Source organism: Haliotis asinina, chromosome 1 (assembly GCF_037392515.1).
Source record: "Haliotis asinina isolate JCU_RB_2024 chromosome 1, JCU_Hal_asi_v2, whole genome shotgun sequence".
Lineage (NCBI taxonomy): Eukaryota > Metazoa > Mollusca > Gastropoda > Lepetellida > Haliotidae > Haliotis > Haliotis asinina.
The window spans coordinates 16,171,249-16,196,094 of NC_090280.1; the positions used below are offsets into that span (position 1 = coordinate 16,171,249).

General features: G+C 39.7%; 1 protein-coding gene across 1 annotated transcript in view; it reads right to left on the minus strand.

The window, feature by feature from the left end:
- Positions 1-11,166, minus strand: part of LOC137284880 (uncharacterized) — a 38,010-nt gene extending 26,844 nt beyond the window's left edge. Inside the window, exon 1 of the mRNA XM_067816949.1 lies at positions 10,831-11,166. Coding sequence (XP_067673050.1) covers positions 10,831-11,112 — 282 coding nt within the window. The 5' untranslated portion in view covers positions 11,113-11,166. The remainder of the gene's footprint in view (positions 1-10,830) is intronic.
- Positions 11,167-24,846: the final 13,680 nt, after the last annotated feature.

Here is a 24,846-nt window from a genome sequence, read left to right on the forward strand (position 1 = left end):
TCATCAACCTCGCCCGCAGCTGCTTTGACACCTCCTACTTCACATTTAATGGTAAGATATACAAGCAGATCCACGGTCTCCCCATGGGCTCACCTCTTTCTCCTCTCATTACAGAAATCTTCATGACCTCCTTCGAGGAAGCAGCCCTCTCCACAGCTCCGTTCCAGCCCCTCTGTTGGTACCGCAAAGTCGACGACACCTTCACCACCATCGCCAATGACAACGACCCCAGCGAGCTCCTCAACCACCTCAACGACCAACATCCAAGAATCAAGTTCACCATGGAGACTGAGACCAACCAACACCTGCCCTTCCTTGATGTGTCCCTCCACACCACAGACGATGGACTCAGAACCTCAGTATACCGCACACCGACCAGTACATCCACTACAACTCCTGCCACCATCCTCAGATCAAGCAAGCTATCATCGCCACCTTTACCAGACGTGCCAAAGCCCTCTGCCATCCTGGTGCCCTAAACAATGAACTGGACCACCTCAGAAAGACATTCACCACACTAAACGGTTACCCTCCCCAGCTCGTCACAGCCACCATCAACAAGACCCTCAAGGACCGAGAACCCCGCCTCAAGCCTTCTCCATCACCCATCAGAGTAACCATACCCTACCTTGGCCCCATCAGTCATCAAATATCACGCCTCATCAAGACCAAAGCCAGCATCGATGTCACCTTCTCCAGTGGCAAGGCCATCAAGACCTACCTAAAAGCCAACGGTAAAGGACCCAGCTGGGAACACCCTAACCCGAGAGGATGCATCTACCAGATCCCTTGCAACTGTGGCCACCTATACATTGGAGAAACGCTGAGACCAATCAATACCAGAATGAAGGAACACCAGACCTCTGTCAGCAAACTCGACCAGAAATCGGCCATCTCTGAACACATTCTCAAGAACCCTGGACATTCAATCCGATGGGAGGACACTAAGATACTATCTACCAACAACAACAACTGGCGCCAAAGGAAACTGCAAGAAGCCATCGAGATCCGGAGACAGAAACCAGCAATCAACCGTGACCAAGGAGTGTACCTACCAAGTGCCTGGGACTTATTGATAAATTAATCTCATCTATATGTGTACATTCTATCTATGTAATTCATGTATAGCCAATCTACCCGTGTACATCCTTATCTACTTGTGTTTGTACATCATCAACCCCCATGTAAACATGCCCATCAACCATCATGTAGTTATGTACATCATCCTTAATCCCCAATCATGTGTTATGTAAACATCATCAACCATTGGCTTCCATCCTTATCCCCAATCATGTACATCGTCCTTACCCCCTACGTGTGTTATGTAAACATATCCCATCATCTGTGATGTATTACCATTGGCTTCTATCATTGTTATCATAACTATCGGGTTCCAATCAGCGCTTGTTTATACTGGCTTCCAGCTTTCGTTAATTCACTCCACTTGTTACTTTGTTATTGTTTTACCTGTACATATAAATATAGCTCTGCACCCCATTCTCAATCACCTGATGAAGGAGTAAGCATTAACTCCGAAACGTTGTGTTCTCATATAAAGAAGTTGATATCCATAAAATCTTCATTCTTATGGATCAGGTACATCCATGAAAAGGTCTGGTTTAAGTTCCTTAAGGCAGGTGGCATGAAAAATTGGCCAATTGGCTTTTGAAAAATTCCATCTTGTTACAGAGGGATCATCGGAAGGGTTAATTGCTGTAAGTACTTTTGGAAAATGGTCACTACCACAAAGATCATTATGGACTGACCATTCAAACTCATTATAAACGTTTGAATCAGTGAGTGACAGGTCTAAGGAAGAATATGTTCCCGTTCCAGGATGTAAATATGTGTCAGAGCCATCATTGAGTATGCATAAATTATTATTAGATATAAACTCTTCAAGAACTTTCCCTTTGCTGTTGGTATCAGGACTTCCCCATAATGGGTTATGACCATTGAGATCACCCATTATGATACAGGGTTTTGGTAATTGGTCATACAAATCTTGAAGATCATTCTGATGGAGAATGGAAGAAGGGGAGATATACAAGGAACAAAGAGTAAGGGTTATATGTAAAGTAAGACGAACAGCAACAGCCTGAAGATTGGTTTTAAGAGGAACAGGGCTATGAATTATTCCATGTCTCACCAATATGGAGGATCCACCAGTGGCTTTGTCACCAGGGGGGTGATCATTTTGTTTCAGGTACGTTTCTTGAAAAATAAATGCTGATGGTTTAAAATCCTGTGTTAGCAACTGTACTTCATTAAAATTGGTCCTACGTCCTCTGCAATTTCACTGGATTAAGGAGTCATTGTTCATTTTATAGCAGGTGGTAGTACTGGGGACCGACTTTTCCCCTTCCGAGGCGAACTGCTTCTATTTCGCGCACGGGGATGAGGAGAGGCGTCCATGTCTTCTAAAAGTTGAAACTTGTTATAGATTTGAACAGGTTCACGTGATCCCTTTTGTACTCGATCAGTGTTGTGTCTGTAATCTACTTTTCGACAAGGATTTTTCACAACAGGAGATATTGTTTGTGATTCAGTCTGGTAAGCTGATGTTGCATGGTGTTTATCAACAGTAGAATCTGATGCAATTAAAGTGTGTTTGTCAGCTTCAACCCAGGTGATATCTGTCTGACATGCAACTGACAGAACAGACTTAGTATTGGGGCGAGCAACAACTGTAGAATATGGTACACCTGATGACTGAGTTGAGCCTACATTAACTAAACGTTTTGCCTCATGATATGTGACATTCTTTTGGATTTTGATTTTGACAATTTCATATTCACGTTTCCAGACATGGCATGACTTTGAGGAAGACATATGATCTCCAAGACAATTGACACATTTTGGAGAAGACAAACAGTCAGAACCTTCATGATCATCTGTAGCATGTTGCACGATTTCTGCAGGATTGGGCACCATGACCAAACTTTTGACACTTGTAACAACGAAGTGGGTTTGGAATATACTGTTCCACTTCGATGTTACAATATCCAGCTTTTAAGTACTTTGGGTGTTTGGGTTGAGAAAAAGAAATTGAGTATGTGTTGGTATTCAAAGTTTCCCCATTTTTCTTAAACGTGAATCTTTTAACATGGGTGACTCCTTGGTTTTGCAGTTCAGTAACTATTTCCTTTTCACTCATGTGGGCAAGCCAGCGGTCTCTGTCCCTCAAGATGCCTTTGCTACTGTTCAAAGACTTGCGAGGAGAAACTGAAACTTCAGTATTTGCAAGCTGCTGTGTGGCTATGAGGGTAGCTGATTGTTTTGCTGTTTTACACTCTATGAGGAGAAACCCTGATCTAATTTTTCTGACAGCTTGGACATCGCCAACAAGTCCATAAATTGCTTTTCATGTGGCAAACGGATTTAGCTTGAGTGGTTCACCATCAGTCGAAGATACAACTAAGAATCTACTCCATGTATCTGGATATATGTTTGTGATATTTTCCTCATCAGAGGACAAACACTCATCTAGTGCTCGTTTATATTTTTGGGGTTGAGCCATGGTTAATAATAGAAAGTTCACCATCCCAGCTCTCCACCCTCCACCGTGTATCACATGGACAATGCTATACACCAGTGGGTCTCCGACTGGTAGCACCAAGGATACTGAAATGGTATACTCCAGCAGAAGATTAATAGAAAATTAATCGATCCACCAGATTGGCCCATGAGCCACCGCCTTCTGGGCATAAGACTCTAGGCAAAGTTAATAACATCACTTTTCAAATTTACAAGTGTTATATCAGTGAAAAGCCAAGACCAAACAATATAAGATCAAATTTGTGCAATTACATAATCCACGCACAGGGCTTGCCATGGCCAGCCGATTGGTTTAACCGGGCCCATTCGACCTCCCGTCTAGGCGAAGTCAGGGTGGTGTATTGAGCAACAGGAACACGATTGCAGGCCCCCATTGCCCTCAACCACCAGGATCCCCTCCTCCGTCGACACGGGGCCGCAACCCACTGCAAAAGGGTTGGTGGACCAAATATCCCTCCGGGTCCACTACGGGGGTGTCGGCGAACTCTTAGCGTTACCCAGCACCCACCACGAGGAGGTGGCTCGCCACGGGTGCCCAACCATGTAGGAATCTCAGGTAACACATTGGCTGACCTTGCTGCTAAGGCAGCACTCAACAAATCTGTGACACCACTTCTTATTCCTTATAGTGATTACAAAGCCACCATTAGAGCTTGAGCGATATGTTTCTGTAGATAGATATATTTTAATGATTGGTAGTTTAGATTAGTATCTAGAATTGTTTCAATGTCAAAACTATCAAGGATCTTTTTACCAGAGTTAGTTCTCATTTAATCATTGGTTTTTTGAAAGGAATTGATTTTTTGGTTAAATTTTGAGTAATATGTTCAGTAAATAGATGTATTTTGGTTATCGGTAGTTTAGATTTGTAACTAGAATTGTTAGTGGCTGTATCCTCAAAGGGGGTTAAAGTATTGCCCTCTTGAGAGCGTACGCAAGTCCAAAAACATTCACAGCAAATTTAAGTCTACCAGGTTTTTATGTGTAGTATTTGTGTTATTTTAAGTTTGGCTAGCATTTCATACAATCTCCAGCGGCTGAAGGGATGATGTAAATCCAACTAGGGTCCATGCAGGTAGCAAAGGTACTGTAAGTCCCTATGGTCCCTTGTTTGGTGATCTACCCTCAGTTGTGGGAGATCTATAGCCTTTTCGTACATTGTTTTGTCCAGGTAGTGATATTAGTTTTAACCTTCTTCACTAGTTTGAAATTGTAACTGTGATATTCTAGTTGTATTACTGTCCTTTGACGACAGGCTTACTTATGAAATACATATCTTCCATTTCAGTATTAAATGTTCTCGTTACGATATGGCTGAAATATTGCCGAAACTCACCCACTCACTGAAATATTGTATCATTGCCAGATGTAACAATAAAAACGGGAAATTAATATCATTACCTTTTTATTTGAAATATGCATTCAATGCCAGAGGAAATTTCATATGTTACTAGCACCACGTCCGAGTAGATCAGCCTTTATTTGCACTATAGCTCCCCGGGCCAACACTGCTCAGTAACATCGATCTATTATTCGACCATACTGTTGAAAAGAATCTAATGAATAATACTGTGCAATATCGTCATTATCTGATCGCCTTCACAGACGCATGAAGTATGTCTTGAAAAACATGAAGTTGCGTCTAATTTATAGATGAACATATACTCGTTAATCAGGCGAACATCCGTTTAGTTCAATTCTCAGTGAGTTCAGAATATGCATGGATAGTTCCTTTCAATGTCTTCAAGGGCGGTAAACATGTATTATATTTCATAAGTGGATTATAGAACGGGGCCACGACTCAACAGAGAAATAGTATTGTGCTACTGTATTCCTTACATGAGCCTATCATAGTATAACATATAGCATTCAGATATTGCTATGAAATAAGTTAAAATTCCAAACATCATCGTGTAATATCACAACAGGTATTGTTGTATTCGCTGTGACAACAAGGTTTCGATAATCGAATCTAACCTGAAATCAAAGTTACTACAAGGTAGTCCTACATATCACTCACAACAGAATAACATACAGGTTTTGTTTATTTTTCTACACATTTTCCCTACGCATCAGCCGCGAGAGCAATGTTTATGTTAGTAAACTTTCTTTTGTCAAATTATATAGCAATTTATATATCATTTTAGAAGATGATGTGCTTCAATAAAACAAAATCGACCGAAATTAAGGCCTATTGCTGAAATGATTTGCATGGATATGATTATAATCCATTTATGGGAAGGGATGCCTGATGGAGATATGAAGCACAAATCGGATAACTGACCTTCAAAAATAGCATATTAATTACCAGATATACACCGGAATTCAAACCAGATACAATACAGATATGTGATGTGTTAATATGAAACGTCAAGCTTCTGTGCAGGGTGGTGTTATGACTGACGCAAGATCATACAGAACGACACAACGGTAATGATAAGCATTTCGATGAATCAAGGAAAAGGTCAACGCCAGTCTAAGTATAAACTTACTATTCGTTACACTTTTCAACTGTAGTGGAGTATAACGAATAACAAGAGCAAGGTTACTTAGATTAGGTCCCTAGCAAAACCAATGGAACCAGTCTTTTTCACGAAATGGTTTAATGGTTGTGATGTCATACGTCTACATTGTTCAGCATATTTGGCAATTTCTCCAAGGTGAAGGTTAGTGGCATAAGAGTATACACAATCACCATATCCCGGCGATTACATTTCTACAGTATCATAAATCCTATCACAGAAAGATTCAAGCTACAGTGACGTATTTTATATCATTAGAAAGATCTCGAGCAGACGAGCCCAAAAAGGTCACAACCTTGCTCTGAAACTGCATATCTGCAGAAAATTCTTTTAGATGCTGCAGAAATTCCTGGCAGAGAAAATGTAGAGAAAATGATTCCCAGAAGCTGATCGTCGAAGAAATCTTACTAGGCATATCTCAACAAAAACGAAATGATAATGAAATGACTTTGTGACTTCTTTATGTATCACACATCATTTATTCACACTGTGAGTGAGTGAGTGGGTTTAGATTTATGCCGCACTCAGCAATATTCCAGCTATATGGCGGCGGTCTGTAAATAATCGAGTCTGCACCAGACAATCCAGTCATCAACAACATGAGCATCGATCTGCTCACTTGGGAACCGATGACGTGTGTCAAGCCAGCGAGCCTGACCACCCCATCCCGTTAGTCGCCTTTTACGACAAGCATAGTCGCCTTTTAAGGCAAGCATGAGTTATTGAAGGCCTCTTCTACACCGGCACATACACGTACATTCAGACTCTGTATTACATGAGTTACTGGACGAAGATGCAGTTGTGTATGACATGAGGCCAGTTGTCCCCTTGTTATTGTCAACGGGTGTACACAGGAGAATTAGCTCACATAGAGTAATCACTGGAAGTGAGAAAGAGGAACAAGGTAGCTGACAAGACACTGTACGCTGTGGTTGTGATACAAATTAAGAATGCTGATTAAATAATAACAAAAAAAGTCTAATATGACTTGGTTGCACAGTTTAGGGATCTTAGAAATATTTGGATGATGGCTGTCCTGAATTAGACGCAACTTCCCTCCGTTCTGTAAAGCTTGCACCCCAAGGTTAAATATATTGAGTACAAACTGATAGGAGCGAAACTATACAAATACCAGAAGTGCGAATCAGTACATAATCACTAAAAAAGAATTCTTAGTGTTAGCGACATCCCGTGCAGCAAATATGTCTATGCAATAACGGTATGAGAATGATCATCTTGTCAATCTGACAGCAGACAAATAATCAAATAATTGTTGAGTGTACATTTCACAATCCGGTAATGGCTACTTCTTACTGATTCAATAAAGTTTTCAGAAAAGGATCTTGAAACAAAGTTCTGACTTTGAGGTGAGGCTTAATACCAAACAATAATAATGATTAGTGGCATAAAATGTATACATTAGCATTTCAGCAAATATTTCACATTAAGAAAGTTGAAACCAGGAGTCTAACTTTACCGCGCGACTCAGACGGTACTTGTGGGTACTGCTGCCCTTTCAAGTTGCCCTCTTCCCCTGTCTGTGACGGAGCTTGCCCATACAGGATGGGTGCTATGCCCAATAAAAAAAGTAATAACCCTGTAATGGGAGTTATTCCTGTGTCGTTGCCAGAGCTTGCCCATATATAGTGGGCTCTGTGCCCAATAAAAATATATTAATAATAACCCTACTCTGAAATGCTGAATATTGCTTAATATCTAAATACTGACACATAATAGGAAAGTGTTTGTGGATCGCTGGACCCAAGAATATCCCTATTCTGACTTCATCTTACAGAGGAAATTTGGAGCAGATTGTTCACAGGCGAAAATACATTACGGCATAGACATAACAAGGTAATAATGTATTGGGCTGTCATCAGACATACCTCACTGCACTTATCAACAATTACACGTAATATATCCTGAACAGGGTCCTTTGAAGGACGCGCAGATAAGTAACACCTGATGAGCTGTTTTCTGCACACGGTCCATCTTGAAGAGTCCGTAAGGTGGCTGCTTTATGAATACACGATCTCCATGTTGATGGCTGTGATAAGATCTCTGTGGGACAGACGCACCTACTTGGTTCGTCTGTCATATCTCTCTGTTCCATCCTTAACTTGTCGGATGTTCATTAGGTGGTTGCTGTATGATGCTCCATTCAAGACGCGGTGTTGAGGGGCCATGTTCGCTTGCGATCTCTTCGTTTTGACGTAGAACTTGGGGAATCATCCTTGATGCATGATGTTAATGGAATAACAGTATGGTTTATGTACGTTTACTGCTCCTGTAGTCACTGGAATGTGTATAATGGAATACTGAATTTATATATGTCACATGGTTACCCTTAAAACCACAATGAACCCACTTCTTAAACAGTCCTGCAATTACCAAGTCAGGATTAGTATCTGTTGACACAAAAACATCTGTTCTTCCAAAAGTACCAGACAAGTGGTGAGGGTACAGGTCCAGGGTTTTGATTACAATATTATAATACTGGTTTGTGAATTTAGACAGGGTTGTATTTATATACATATGTGATGTAATGCCATGTTATATGAAAAACTTGAAATGTCAACTAATGTTTCATGTGTTCTTCATTATACATGTAGTAACAGTGTGCGAGTGAGTTAAATTCTACCGTCACGATATGGATATTTCAGCAATATCGTGACGACAACCATTAATAATATACATAATAGAGAATGGTAACAAATCTGTCAACGAAGGACAGTCAAACAACTAGGAAGGAAATCTGGATCGGTGAAAGATCCAAACATGGCTGTGAAAATATCTCTTCAGGTACTTTGTTCAATCGGCTGGTTTGTGCACATTCGCTAAACATGATGTACCATTCAAAGAATGGATTGCATAGTCAGTGGTCCAACAGACTCTAATTCCTACTTTTTATCGAAAAAGTAGGACAGTTTCTTAGAACGAAATGCTAAATGAAAACTGATTAATAAGTTTAGAATATGTTAGAGTTTGTTCATTTACACTCTGAGTAAATATCATGAATACTTACAACACAAGTATCCCTAATTTATTTTATCCAGCATGCATCCACTAAACTAAGTAATAGTAAAACGAAAGTCATTAATGCATAAATGTAATTGTAAAAGCAGTGATGACAGTTGATACAGTTATTTTTTATTGTAAAATACTCAGTTCTCTGCTACTAACAGGTTTTTAACAAACTTAATCCTATAAAATGGCGTGTTTGTCTGCTTGTCAGTTTGTCCACACACACACACGCACGCGCGCACACACACACGCACCACATTGATGGACACATATTTCATCGGGAGGATTCATTTCTGAAAACTTTGGGCACTCAGAGACAACAGGGTTCATGAAGTGAATGTAACCTCGTCCTGTGTAACTCATGTAATACACTGTGGTAATAAATGACGCACAAGAAAGTCACCCAGTTATTTATATTTTCATTTCGTTTTGTTAGTATGATCAGTAAGATTTCTGCGACGATCTATTTCTGGGAATCATTTCCCTTTGAACTTGAAGGTGTTTTCAGGAACGAAAAAAAAAGCCATCATTTAAATATAGTCCATAAGAAGTTATCCCAAGACAGTCCCTAATTTTATTCAATTAAGATTAATCTGGTAGTGAAACCAAAACATCTGCCATACATTTTTTCAGAAAAAAAAGTGTTTCTGCAAGAAATTTCAGTAGCAAAATAAAGTCTACCAGCAATTTCTGCAGAAATGCATTTTCAGAGCCGATTTGTGAAGTTATTAACCAGTGAACACACTTGTACACAGGTTCGCCTCCTCGAGATCTTTCCAATGATATATATGTCTCTGTGGGTCAAGTTAGGACTCGCTGGTCATTCCGAAATTGTCCCAACCGGCATTATGTCATCCAACGGCTCTGACTCGGTTCGGTATCCAAGCTCCTTCGTTTCGAGTGTAGTAGGCCCAAGTACTTGCACTTTTGATTTTCGATTGTATAATTATGTTTTTTGGTTTCTTTGTTTTCTTCATATGAACAATACATATTATGTCATGAATAAGTAATAACCGTGTTCTAATTATGTTTGGTTTTCTGGTTAAACAAGACCTTTCAGAAATCTTAAAATAGCAAAATGCAAGAAGAAAAAAATTGAAATACAAATTTATAAATTACAAACCCAAAACATAGAAATACACAAAACAATTACACGCATGGTACACGCGTGCGCGGGACTCATAAGCGATGTACACCCGTTTTACACCCGCATCACATGCGTGTTATTGGTGTTTTTAAAGCGTTCAAGGGGAATAAACTTTTAGGCAGTAGTTTAAACTATTCGACCGATTGCACGTATCTTGGAAAATGGTTACGCTATAGCAAAAGAGCATTGAGAACACGCTCGATGACTTCATTCGATTAAGACTTAACTACAACAAAAAGCTGAACATTTTGACGTTTTCCCATGCCGACTCCGTGCTCCTTTCCAAGTCGGTAGCTCGAAGACTATCCTGTCGATTTTACCCACAGTTTACATGCGCTCCCGCGGTAGTATAAGCAATAGTGCGTTTCGGATCGCCTCCTTCCCAAGGGGTCAGTTTTTAAATTGGGCTCTTGGGAAGGAGGGGATCCAAAACCACTTCACAACCATCCATCCAGTGAGAAGACAATATGTTATGATGTTGTTTTAGATTTAACCACGAAAGCCAATGACCCATGTGAACAGGACATATAACAGGAGAAAAGAAAAGCAAAGAGGACTAAACAACACATAGGTCCTTACCAGTCTAAGAGGAGCCATGACGTCCGAGTATACATGATGGTTGCTGAGAGAGAAGGCGGCAGGTGAAGAGCTCCTGGTGTCTCGGCTGAGCTGACACAAACCAGTCTCTGTGGCCCAGGTGTAAGCTCTACAGCGAGTAAAGTACCAGCACAGAGACTGACATAACGTGAAGCCTGGGGCACGAAACTCTCTGAACACGCCCGACACGAGTTGTCCAAACATGACATCTCCATTTCCATGTCCCACCATACACAGAATAATCAATGCCATGCAGCCAAACATGTTTCTAACCCAAACCGTGTACACTACGAAATATTACAGTCACCTGAGATGTTCCTCTAACTATCTGTGTCGTCAGTGACAATGTCCCGACTCAAAGAAAAATAACTCTTACCTGAGGACGCCACGTTACCATGCGATTTATTAAATCTCTGTAATGACTATTGATGTAACGGGAACTCCAGTGATGTGTATTTGTTTGTTTACACAAAACATTAAACTTTAAATTACCCATTAAACCATTGGTTGAATTTGCAACAATGGGCTTCCCCGTGTCAATTTGATTAAAGGGACTAAGATACACTGAAAGGCAAAAGGTACGTCCCTGGAGAATGTGTAAACATCCAATGGCATATGCCGCTGAACTCTCTCCATAATCTAGCTATAGCTGCTTAGTTCAGAAAAAAGTCAATTATTGCTTTTGTAGCCGACTGCATGATGTTGCATATGCATCGATTTCAGTGTTGTATTTGTGCTACCTCTTAGCTTTTCACAAACAAAAACATCTCCAAACTCAATCTCAAATAATACTTCATTGGGCAAAACAGGCTCCGCGACCACGACCCATGCTTTCCAACTTGACTTCCGGAGTATATTTAAACAAAATAGCTTCAGATACTCCATAGATAATTGAATGTCATTTCCAGTGTTACAACGGTTCCTTTCCCTTCCAGTATTCATTTTCGATTTGTCTTTAAACATATCATCATTAACTCTTCTTATACTTCCATTTACATGACAGCTCTCACTGTAGTCTAAGGACTATTGTTTTTCAGAGCCCGTGACCGTCAACAATCAGAACCCACAGACTGTATGAAATAGCTTTGTTCTCGAACATGATTGCAGATATCGACGGTCTTGAGTCTCAGTCAAGTGCATTTCAATTACGTACAGATATGTTGTCTTTCCATTATCTTGCTCCTGATGACATTGTCAATAGGCAATGAGGCACAGATGCATTGACTGACAAAGTTTCGGAAGAAACAGGGAGTGAAAAAACGCCATAATGCTGTTTTCATGATATGGGCTGATAGTTTGTGTATGAATTATTAATTATTGAGACTTTAAAGCCCGCTAACAAAGCAAACTAAAAGAGCCAGAACATCTTCGATAAACATTCAGAATTAGCATGTGGGCACACGGGGAGTGACATTATTTATCCTACTGGAAAGACCCCCATTCATCTGACATGTATTGCTCTATGTCAGTATGAAATAACTAGATTTTTGTCTCAGATGATTTTTTTGAGTGATATCGTCACATCGACACTATTTCAGCCATATCATGACGAGAACAATTTATACGTTAAAACTCGATCCTTTTGCCAGATTTTGAAAACGATGTCAACGTGAAAAGGTAACGGAGCATATATTGCTGTTCACGTTTCCAATGGTCTGAGGTCGGGCAGTCTTCATACACGGACTATGCTAAAGATAATGCCATGCTTTGTTACGATTGTTACTTAGATAGTAATGTAAGGGACGTGACACTGCATGATGGGTGGAGCATTTATTCATATAAACAATTAACGTGCCACAACTGGAATATAACAGACACTCCAAACATGTGTTACGAGAGTGTATTTTCTGTATTTCGTATGACTATTATGGGTCACATTTTGTATCGCAGTAATAATATTTTAGTGGCACGTCTATTAAGGTTGTGCTTTAGAGCTGTCTCCCCATAGGCGCTCTTCTGCATATGAGTACGTCCTTGTGACCGTTGGTACCCCGATCGCGAAGCTTCGATACTTCGGTGGAATCAGTGACTGTGTATATGTATATAAAGGTGGTTGTTGGGTTGACGACACACACGGACGAACACTCAGTGTAATACAGGAGTTAAGTCATCATTCGGCCTATCTACATCTGCCTCACAGCCAATCCTGACCTACGTTCAAGATCGATCGCTGTGCAGGAGTTAGTAGAACTCTTTCTCACTGAAAACAAAGTGAGTGAGTGAGTGAGTGAGTTAACATTTAATGTCACATCGGCAATATCTCAGCCATATCGTGACGAGAACATTTAATACTGAAATGGATTATATGTCTATTATAAAACCCGTCAGCGAAGGACAGTAAACAACTAGAATACCACAGGGGAGAATATAAAACTAGTAACTATACCTAAAACAATTTATCTATAGAGGACAATACAATATGAAAATGGGCTATAGATTGCTAACAACTGAAGGTAGATCACCATACTAGGGACCATGGGGACTTACAGTACCTTTGCTACCTGCATGGACCCTAGCTGGATTTACATCATCCCCTCAGCCGTCAGCAATTTCGTCATATCTAGCCATATATGAAAACAACACGTATGCTACGAGTAAAACAGTGGAGAGCTTTAATTTACTTCGAATGTTATGGGACTTACGTACCCTCTTATGTGTATATCTTGTGTGGCCAATACGACATCGTCGAAAATAACCTCTTCAAATCTGGACTGACGGCCCAAGTAGGTGTAACCAATATACGGTTTTATTTCATGTTATTTATTTTTACCTGCCTCGGTGTCACACTTCGTCTGCATCAGATCACGGATGTAAGTTCTAATGCTAGCTTTGTAATCAGAGTATGGGAAAAAAAGTGGCGTCACAGATTTGTTGAGTGCTGCCTTGGCAGTAAGATCAGCCATCATGTTACCAGAAATACCTACGTGGCGGCTAACCAACAACAGACGATGTCGCATTGGCCAGTAGCAAGATTATTTTACAATTCTATAATTTCTGTTAAAAGTGAATGTTTACATGATAACATTTTAATCGCCTGAAGACAAGAAAGAGAGTCTGAATAGATTATATATTGTTTACGTTTCGGGTGTCTGGCATTTGCTTCAGCAGTAAAAATAGAGCTGTTGTCAGGCAATTTAGAAGATATTGTTCTGGATCCAGTGACAGTGGCACAAGCTACTGCGCCACCATCCCTGGACCCACCAGGGATGATTATTTTCCTGTTTATATTGTAATTCGTTAGTTTCCGATTTTTTCAATGTAGTTAATGTTACGTCAACTTGTGGCCTAATTAATTGCCAGGGAGGAGAAGAAAGGAGACGGAAAGGAACTATATTTTTCAGCTCAATGCCAGCAGCAGCAATAAAAAGGCTTAATTCTGAGCCCAAGAGGCAGAACAAGAGACGACCTTTTGTTATACAAATCCTCAGATTATTGAACACATAGTTATAAGCGGGGTTACATTCGTTTTACTTTACTTATAAATTACGTATAATTTTGTGATATATCGTAAAGCTAATTTTATTCGCCGTTGTGTAAGAGATGGTTCATCTGACTCGATGTAAAGACTGTCAACAGGAAAGGTTCCAAAGGAACCAAGACAAAGTCCTTGATGGTGAACAGAATCTAACAGCTTCAAGTTCCTGTTACAGGCTCCACCATAGACGATGGAGCCGTAATGAATTTTGGAACGGATCAGTGATCTATATAGATGGAGGATGGTAGCTTGATCACCTCCTCATTTAGAATTTGAGACAACCTTTAGCAAATCGAGTGCCTTCAGGCATTTAGATTTAAGGGATTTAATATGGTCAAATGTGAATCAAAAATAAGTCCCAAGAACTTGGCCTCCTTAACAACCTTCATTGGGGTGCCACTTAGAAATAGTTCTGGGTCTTTATGGGGTTTGTATTTACGACAGAAGTGTATACAATTGGTTTTTGATTTAGAAAATTTGAAGCCGTTTTCAAGACACCATTTATCTATTCTGTTTAAAGACAGTTGTAGTTGCCGTTCAATAGTATGCATATTTTTCCCACGACAGGAAATAATAAAATCATCCACAAATAACGATCCATCTATTAAATCATTTAAAACTTTAGATAAACTGTTTATCTTTTGACTAAAAAGTGTGACTGACAAAATCTGATCCTGATTGTAATGATCATACATAATGATGATCCATAATTTTGCCAGGGTTTCTCCTTTGATATGTTTAAAAGTACGCCGCGCTTTAGAATTTAAAATCATAAATGTGTTTAAATTATGCACCATAGGATGGCGACAGAAATAATGTTCTGCTTTTTTCCTTGCCTTCCTAGCTTGTTTGCAGCCAACGCTGAACCATGGTTTTCGAATATGTGGAACTGCAGAGGACTTTGGTATACACTCATCAGCTATGGAATTCAGTTTATCAGAAAAACATTTAATAGCGTCAGGAACGTCAATAAAACGTTCAGGTTTAAGTTTTTCAGAACACAGTGTTTCATATAAAGCCCAGTTAGCCTTTTTAAAATTCCGTCTTGATGATGAAGGAACATCAGATGGAGTTACAGATTTTAGTATAGTAGGAAAATGGTCACTTCAACAGAGGTCATCGTGGACTAACAATTCAAATTCATTAAGTAGTTCTGAATTTGTGAGTGACAAGTCAAGAGCAGAATAGGTCCCTGTACCAGGGTATAAATATGTGTTGGAACCATCATTATAAATACATACATCATTGTCAGAACAAAAGTCCTCCAACAATTTACCTTTAGTGTTTGTAGTTACACTACGCCAGAGTGGCTTGTGCCCATTTAAATCTCCCATTATAATACAGGGCTCAGGGAGTTGGTCGTATACAGCTTGAACATCAGTTTTGGCAAACGTCGAAGATCAGTCGTATAGAGAGCATAGTGTAAACGCTACATGCAAAGTAATTCTCACTGCAACAGCCTGCATATTAGTATTAATTAAAACAGGGCTTTGAATAACGTTTTGTCTGACTAGAATGGATGATCCGCCAGTGGCCCTATCACCCGGAGGTGAAAAACAATTATATGCATTAAAATGACGAAGATCAAATGGATCTGTCTGCTTTAAATAAGTCTCTTGGAGACATATCGCTGAGGGTGTAAAATCTTGGACTAATATCTGTAATTCATGTAAATTAGTCCTCAATCCTCTGCAGTTCCACTGTACAATATTATTGGAATAAACTATCTTTTGGGGGGATTCATTGAGGTTCTACCCCGCACTCTTTTGGAGGGCGACAGACATCAGTCTGAGATGATATAGTAGGGGATAAAGGTTGTGGAGAGTCGCAATTTACCCAAGTCAAGGTAGTTTGGCAGCCTGTAGATGAGTATATATTTTAGATCTTTTTTCTGCCTCAGAAAAAGAACTTTATTCTGGTTATCTCCACTTGCTCTTTCCAAATATGACACTTTTTAGAAAATAAGGAATGGTCGCCTGAGCAGTTGGTGCATTTTTCGGAATAAGCCTCACAATCTTCTGTTGTGTGTGTTTTCTCACTACAATGAGCACACACCACAGACTTTGTGCAAGTATTTACACCGTGTCCATATTTTTGGCATTTAAAACACCTTAGCGGGTTGGGGATGTAGGTATCAAGTTGTATGTTGCAGTAGCCTGCCTTCACTGATTTCGGAGCATTTGGACATGAGAAAGTAAAAAGATACGTATTTGTTTTGATGGTTTCGTTGTTTCTGTGAGTTGAAAAGCGCTTGACATATAGTACACCTTGATCCTTCATTTCAGATCCTATATCAAGGTCCAATATGTCATCAACCAATCGATCTCGATCTCGATCTCGAACGATGCCTTTACTTGTATTCAAGGTTTTGTGTGCAGAGATGTTCATCCCCAGCAAAGCCTTGAATACCTTTGGATACAGAAGACGGGTTCAACTTTAACGGTGTTTTGTCAGGAGTTTCAATGGCAATGAAACGTGGCCAGCACTCAATCGATGCAGACGGTCTATGGTCAGTATCAACAGGGTCAATATCAAGTGGACGTTTTGTTATTTTTGTTGGAGGTTCATAAGGCAATAGTTAAAGTGATATGGTTCATCATCCGAGCTCCCCACCCACCACGGAGTATCACAAGGACAATGCTAAAGCAAGCGGGCCTCCAGTTTGCAGCACCAAGGATACCCGGATGATGTACTCCAGCAGAATAATTATAAATAATTAATCATTCTCTAAGCAATGTCCTATTTGGAAAGAGCAAATGGAGATCAATAGAATCAAATTTACTCAAAATATCTCTTTTTCCGAGGCCACAAAACTGGTAAAGAGATCTGATCTTCCAGAAAGTTATGCTAGAGTAGCAAAAACATCTAAAACAACGTCAACCACAGGCTGCCAAACTACCTTGACTTGGGTAAATTGCGATTCTCCACAGCTTTTGTACCCTGTTTTATCATCACAGACTGAGGAATAACTTCCTAGTACCTCAAAGTCTTCTTCTGATAACAAATCATCATCTCAGTCACACTCAAAGTCTCAATCGACAGGTGATAGTCAACAAATGGTGAAAAGTAAACCGAAGCCAAAGCCTGATGCTTCAAAACAACAAAGTGGCAGAGCTCCTAAAGGGTCATAGAACAAAATTCAATTGTTCAATAAATACGGGTCTCTTGAAGACATGGACGTTTCTGAAAACGTCCATTCTAGGGCACATAGCTTGTCGCCCTCCAAAAGAGTGCGGGGTAGATCCCCAATAAATCCCCCCAAAAGATAGTTTATTCCAATAATATTGTACAGTTGGAACTGCAGCGGATTGATGACTAATTTACCTGAATTACAGCTATTAGTCCAAGAGACATATTTAAAACAGACAGATCCATTTGATCTTTGTCAATTTAATGCATATCACTGCTTTGCACCTCTGGGTGATAGGGCCACTGGCGGATCATCCATTCTAGTCAAACAAAACGTTATTCAAAGCCCTGTTTCACTAAATACTAATATGCAGGCTGTTGCAGTGAGAATTACGTTACATCTAGCGTTTACACTATGCTCTCTTTACATTTCGCCGTCTTCGACGGTTGATCTTCAAGCTCTATATGACCAACTCCCGAAGCCCTGTATTATAATGGGAGATTTAAATGGGCACAAGCCACTCTGGGGTAGTGTAGCTGCAAACACTAAAGGTAAATTGCTGGAGGACTTTTGATCTGACAATGATTTATGTATTTATAATGACGGTTCCAACACATATTTACACCCTGGTACAGGGACCTATTCTGCTCTTGACTTGTAACTCACAAATTCAGAACTGCTAAATGAATTTGAAGGGTAAGTCCACGATGACCTCTGTTGAAGTGACCATTTTCCTACTATACTAAAATCTGTAACTCCATCTGATGTTCCTTCATCATCAAGGTGGAATTTTAAAAGGGCTAACTGGGCTTTATATGAAACACTGTGTGCGGAGACACTTAAACCTGAACGTTTTATTGACGCTCCTGATGCTATTAAATGTTTTTCTGATAAACTGAATTCCACAGCTGATGAGTGTATAACAAAGTCCACATATTCGAAAACCATGGTTTAGCGATGAATGCAAACAAGCTAGGAAGGCAAGGAAAACAAGCAGAACATTATTTCCGGCGCCATTGTATGGGGCATAATTTAAATAAATTTAAAATTTTATATGCTAAAGCACGATGTACGTTTAAACAGAACAAACGCCAATCTTGGCAAAATTATGCATCCAAAATAAATTCTCGGACACCCATGTCCAAGGTATGGAACATGGTCCAGAAAATCAAAGGTAAAGGTACTAAATCTATTGTCCATCATCTTAAACATGGAGATCAATTATTTACTGGTAAATCAGATACTGGTAAATCAGATATTGCGAATAAACAGGGTGAAACACTTGCTAAACACTCTTTCTCTTCAAATTATGTACCAAAATTTCAGCAATATCAAGAAACGAAAACTATGAATTTCAATTCTGATAATGGTGAAGATTATAATGAAACGTTTTCTATTCATGAACTCCATACTGCTCTTGATCAAGCTCATGGCACTGCTACGGGAGCTGATAACATACATTATCAACTCCTGAAGCATTTACCAGAATCCTGTCTGGAAACTCTCCTAAATATTGTTGATGATATTTGGACATCGGGTAACTTTGCCCCTTCATGGCGTGACGCCATAGTAGTACCAATACCTCAACCTGGACGTGATCATACGGATCCGTCCAATTCTCGTCCGATTTCATAAACTAGCTGTGTTTGTAAGACCATGGAACGCATGATAAATAATCGACTTGTTTGGTACTTGGAAACAAACAACCTTATCACAGATATGCAATGTGGTTTCGGTAAAAACAGAAGTACTGTCGATCACTTAGTGCGTTTAGAATCGTTTGTGAAAAACGCGCTGATTAATAAACAACACGCTGTCTCTATCTTTATTGACCTTGAGAAGGCATATGACACTACCTGGAAATATGGCATTCTGAGAGATTTACATGATTTCTGTTTCCGAGGTCGTTTACCTCAATTTATAGGCAACTTTTTAAATGACAGACAGTTTCAAGTTCGAGTGGGTTCTACCCTGTCTGAACATTACAACTAGGATCAGGGTGTTCCACAAGGCAGTATTTTGTCTGTCACACTTTTTAGCATCAAGATAAATAGTTTATCTAAAATTTTAAACGATTCAGTTGATGGATCGTTGTTTGTGGATGATTTTAATATTTCTTGTTGTGGGAAAAATATGCATACTATTGAACGGCAACTGCAGTTGTGTTTAAACCAAATTAATAAATGGTGTCCTGAGTGAGTGAGTGAGTTAATATTTAACGTCACTTCGGCAGTATTGCAGCCATATCGTGACGAGAGCATTCTTATGAAAGGAATCTATGTATATGAGAAAAATCTGTCGACGACGGACAGTAAAACAACTAGAATATCACAATAAGAAATAAAACTAGCGTGAAACGTTAAAACTAATATCCCTATTCAGACAATACAATATAAAAACAGGCTATATGGATCACCAACAACTGAAGGTAGATCACCATACTAGGGGCCATGGGGACTTACAGTACTTCTGCTACCTGCATGGTCCCTAGCTGGATTTACATCATCCTCTCAGCTGCTGGTGATTGTTTGCAAGATTAGCCAGGACATGCTTGACTGTGATTCTTTCATCACAAGGGATACAAAACGGAGGATCTTCACCTTTTAATAGATAACCATGAGTATACCTCGTATGGCCAATGCGACATCATCGCATAATGACCTCCTCAAATCTGGACTGAGAACCCAAGTAAGTATAACCGATATAGGGTTTTATTTCATGTAATTTATTTATACCTACTTGGGTGTCCCACTTCTTCTGCATCAGATGACGGATATAAGATCTTATTGCAGCTTTATAATCTGAGTATGGAATAAGAAGTGGTGTCACAGATTTGTTGAGTGCTGCCTTGGCAGCAAGATCGGCCATTGTGTTACCAGAAATGCCAACGTGACTAGGTAACCAACAAAGGACGATGTCGCACTGGCCTGTAGCAAGATTTTTGTACAGTTCAATAATTTCTATTAAAAGTGGATGTTTAGAAGAAATATTTTTAATCGCCTGAAGGCAAGAAAGAGAGTCGGAATAGATTATACACTGTTTATGTTTAGGGTGTTTTTGTATGTATTTGAGAGCCGTTAGTATGGCGTTAGGTTCTGCTGTAAAAATAGAGCTATTATTTGTTAATCTAAAAGATATTGTTCTGGATCCAATGACAGTGGCACAAGCCACTGCTCCACCGTCCTTGGACCCATCTGAAAATAAGGGAAAATGGTGTCTTGAAAACGGCTTTACATTTTCTAAATCCAAAACTAATTGTATACATTTTTGCAGAAAATATAAACCACATAAGGACCCTGAACTGTCTCTAGATGGCACTCCCATCAAAGTTGTTAAGGAGGCCAAGTTCTTGGGCCTAATCTTTGACTCCCATTTACCATTTCTGCCTCATATCAAGTCCCTTAAAACTAAATGCCTGAAGGCTCTTGACTTGTTGAAAGTTTTTTCGAACTCAAAGTGGGGAGGGGATCAAGCTACCCTACTACACCAATATCGATCACTTGTCCGTTCGAAACTCGATTATGGCTCCATCGTATATGGTGGAGCCTGCAACCTTAAACTTCTTGATTCAGTCCACCATCAAGGCTTAAGACTTTGTCTTGGGTCTTTCAGAACTTCACCTATTGATAGTCTCTACGTTGAGGCCGATGAACCATCTCTTACTCAACGCCGTACAAAATTGTCTTTACAATACATTAATAAATTATAGTGTAATGAATCAAACCCTGCCTATAACAGTGTGTTCAATCCTCTTTATGAGTATTTGTATAACAAAAAGTCCTCTCTTGTTCCACCTCTTGGGTACAGAATTAAACCATTTATTTCTTCTGCCGGTATTCAGCTGGAAAGAATATCGCCTTCCCGTCTTCTTTCTTCTCCTCCTTGGCAATTGGTTAGGCCACAAGTTGACATAACATTAACTAATTTTAAAAAATCAGAAACAAATTACTTACAATATAAACAAGAATATCATCTATTAAAATGTATAAATATAGCCATTGCAAACCCTTATTTACAGATGGATCCAAGGACGGTGGCGCTGTGGTTTGTGCCACTGTCATTGGATCCAGAACAATATCTTCTAGATTACCAGATAATAGTTCTATTTTTACAGCAGAAGCTAATGCCATATTAACAACTCTCAAATATATTCAAAGACACCCGAAACGTAAACAATATATAATCTATTCCGATTCTCTTTCTTGCCTTCAGGCGATTAAAAATATTTCTTGCAAATATTCACTTTTAATAGAAATTATTGAATTGTATAATGATCTTGCTACTGGCCAATACGACATCATCGTCTTTTGTTGGTTACCCAGCCATGTAGGCATTTCTGGTAACACATTGGCTGATCTTGCTGCTAAAGCAGCACTCAACAAATCTGTGACACCACTTCTTATTCCTTATAGTGATTACAAAGCCACCTTTAGGTCTTATATCCGTGATCTGATGCAAAAGAAGTGGGACACCCAAGTGGGAATAAATAAATTACATGCCATAAAACCCTATATTGGTTACACCCACTCGGGCTGTCAATCAAATAAAAGGCGATGATCCTCCGTTTTGTATCCCTTGTGATGAGAGAACGACGGTGAAGCATATCCTGCTTGACTGTGTTCAATTCTCCATCATAAGGGATAACTATTTAAATGTCAAAACAATGACGGATCTTTTTAACACAGTTAGTACTCATTTAATTCTTGGATTTTTAACAGAAATTGATTTTCTTATTGAATTGTAATTGATATGTTCTGTAGAAAGTTGTATTTTAATGATTGGTAGTTTAAATTAATAACTTAGATTGTTAGTGGCTGTACCCTCAAAGGGGTTTGAAGTATTGTAAAATTATTGTCCTCCTGAGAGGGTACGTAAGTCCAATACTCTCATAGTCAATTTAAATCTACTACTAGTCTTTAATCGTAGAATATTTGTTGTTTTAAGTAATGGCTAAATTTCAGGATAATCGCCAATAGCTGAGGGGATGGTGTAAATCCAGCTAGGGTTCATGCAGGTAGCACAAGTAATGTAAGTCCCCATGGACCTTGGTATGGTGATCTACCTTCAGTTGTTGGCGATCTATGGCCCCGGTTTTATGTTGTATTCTCTTCTTTAATTCCAATGTTTTAACTTTCAATGCTAGTTTTATGTTCTGTGATACTCTAGTGTTTTTACTTTCCTTCCCTGACAGGTTTTACTTTTTCTCTTTTCTCATCTTAACATTACTATAACTTATATTGTTCTCGTCAGGATATGGCTGCAATATTGCCGATGTGACGTTAAATGTTAACTCACTCACTCACTCCACATAGAGTGAGTTAACATTTTACATCTCATCGGTAATATTGAAGCCATATAGCGATAAGAAAGGTAAGTAATTTAAAATAGCTGCCGACAAGGGACAGTAAAAGTTTATTAGAGATATATATTAAAACTAGTGATCTAAAATACTTTTACTATAGGGCACAATACAGTATCAAAACAGGCGAAAGATCGCAAAGAACCGAAGGGAGATAACCGTAATAAGGACGTAATCCATCAAAAGCATATAATACAGGACACATTTTATAAATAGCAACTTCCTGAGTTTATTTTCACGACGTTTCGGGGGTTATCCTAGGTTGTCAGGTTGAGCTCAACTGAACAGTAAGGCTTACCCACTGGATGCCACAGGGACATATATGTTCCTCCCCTTCACCCCTCACTTTGAAGTCTAATAAAATTCTAAATATACCACGCACAAATACATATATATATATATAGATAGATAGATAGATAGATAGATAGATAGATAGATAGATAGATAGATAGATAGATAGATTCACAGTTCAGTTTGGAATTCTGCAGAACATTTCCCGTTTCCTGATACCATTCACTACTATCTCAGACCAAGCTAGGCACCCGTGGCGAGCCACCTCCTCGTGGTGAGTGCTGGGTAACCGACCGAGCTCGCCGACCGAGCTCGACGACACCCCCGTAGTGGACCCGGGGGGATATTTGGTCCACCAACCCGTTTGCCGTGGGTTGCGGCCCTGTGTCGGTGGAGGAGGGGATCCTGGTGGTTGAGGGCAGTGGGTTCTTGGAACCGTGTTCCTACTGCTCAACACACCACTTCGGCCCTGACTTCACCTAGACGGGAGGTAGAATGGGCCCTATTCTATCAATCGGCTGGTCATTGCCCATTCCCAAAGCCCTGTGTAGGACATACCATGTTTTGAGTCTACTATCCTACTCTTTTGTGTTTGGGCTTCACATTTGTAAAAACATATCTACAGTTTTTGCCTAGAGTCCTACGTCAGAAGGCGGTGGCTCATGGGCCGATCTGGTTAATGGCAACCTCCGAATTCTGTAGGTCTCCAAATTTCTGTCACGTGCAGAACCAGCTGGACAGTCACTTTGGTAGACAAATATAGCTATTCGTGTTACATTTGCTGTAGTATAGCAGACTTGTAGCCCTGTTGACGCAGACTGGATTCCTCTGCAACATCGTCCTTTGTTGACACTCGATGGCGGGTGGGGAGCAAGTTTGCCGAATATAATTCTCTCACCATGTCTCTCAACAAATACTCTGGTTCGTCGAAGAACAAACGCCGTCATGTTGATTGTGTATCATCTGATGAGGAACTTACACCTGAAGTTAATGATTACTGGCCGAGATTTATTGTCATTTCATCTTCCGATGGTAATGTGATCAAGTTGAATCCGTTTGCCATACCCTTGGGCATCAAAGGTGCCTGTGGAGAAGTTAAAAACGTCACTCGACTCCGCTCTGGCTCACTTCTTGTGGAATGTATACGAAGACAACAGTCCGTCAATCTGCTTGGATTAAAGCAGTTTGTAAATGTCCCGGTTGTTGTCTCAGCACACAATACACTTATCTCCTGCCGTGAAATAATTCGAGATCGTGCTCGTTGTCTTTCTGACATGAGCGAGGAGGAGCTTCTGGTCGAATTCAAAAACCAAGGAGTAATTGCTGTTAAGCGATTTACAAGGAAACAAAATGACACTGTGATAAAAACCAACACTTATATTTTCATGTTTGCCCTGCCAACTATCCCAAAATCAATAAAAGCCGGATACTTCAACATCGGAGTTGATGTTTATGTTCCAAATCCTCTCCGGTGTTACCATTGCCAAAAATTTGGTCATGGTGCCAGAACTTGTACTCGCACTCAGATATGTTCTCGCTGCGGTGGTACTCATGCCAATTCTGATTGCAACAATGCAATAAAGTGTGCAAACTGTGATGGTGAGCATTTGGCCTCGTCCAGGTCCTGTCCCGTCTTCGTTTATCAGTCACAAATTATGAAAGTTAAATGCACAAACAATCTTTCTTATTTTGAAGCCAAAAAGTTGGTGCCAGATCCGTTTTCGGTTCCAAGTACATTATCCT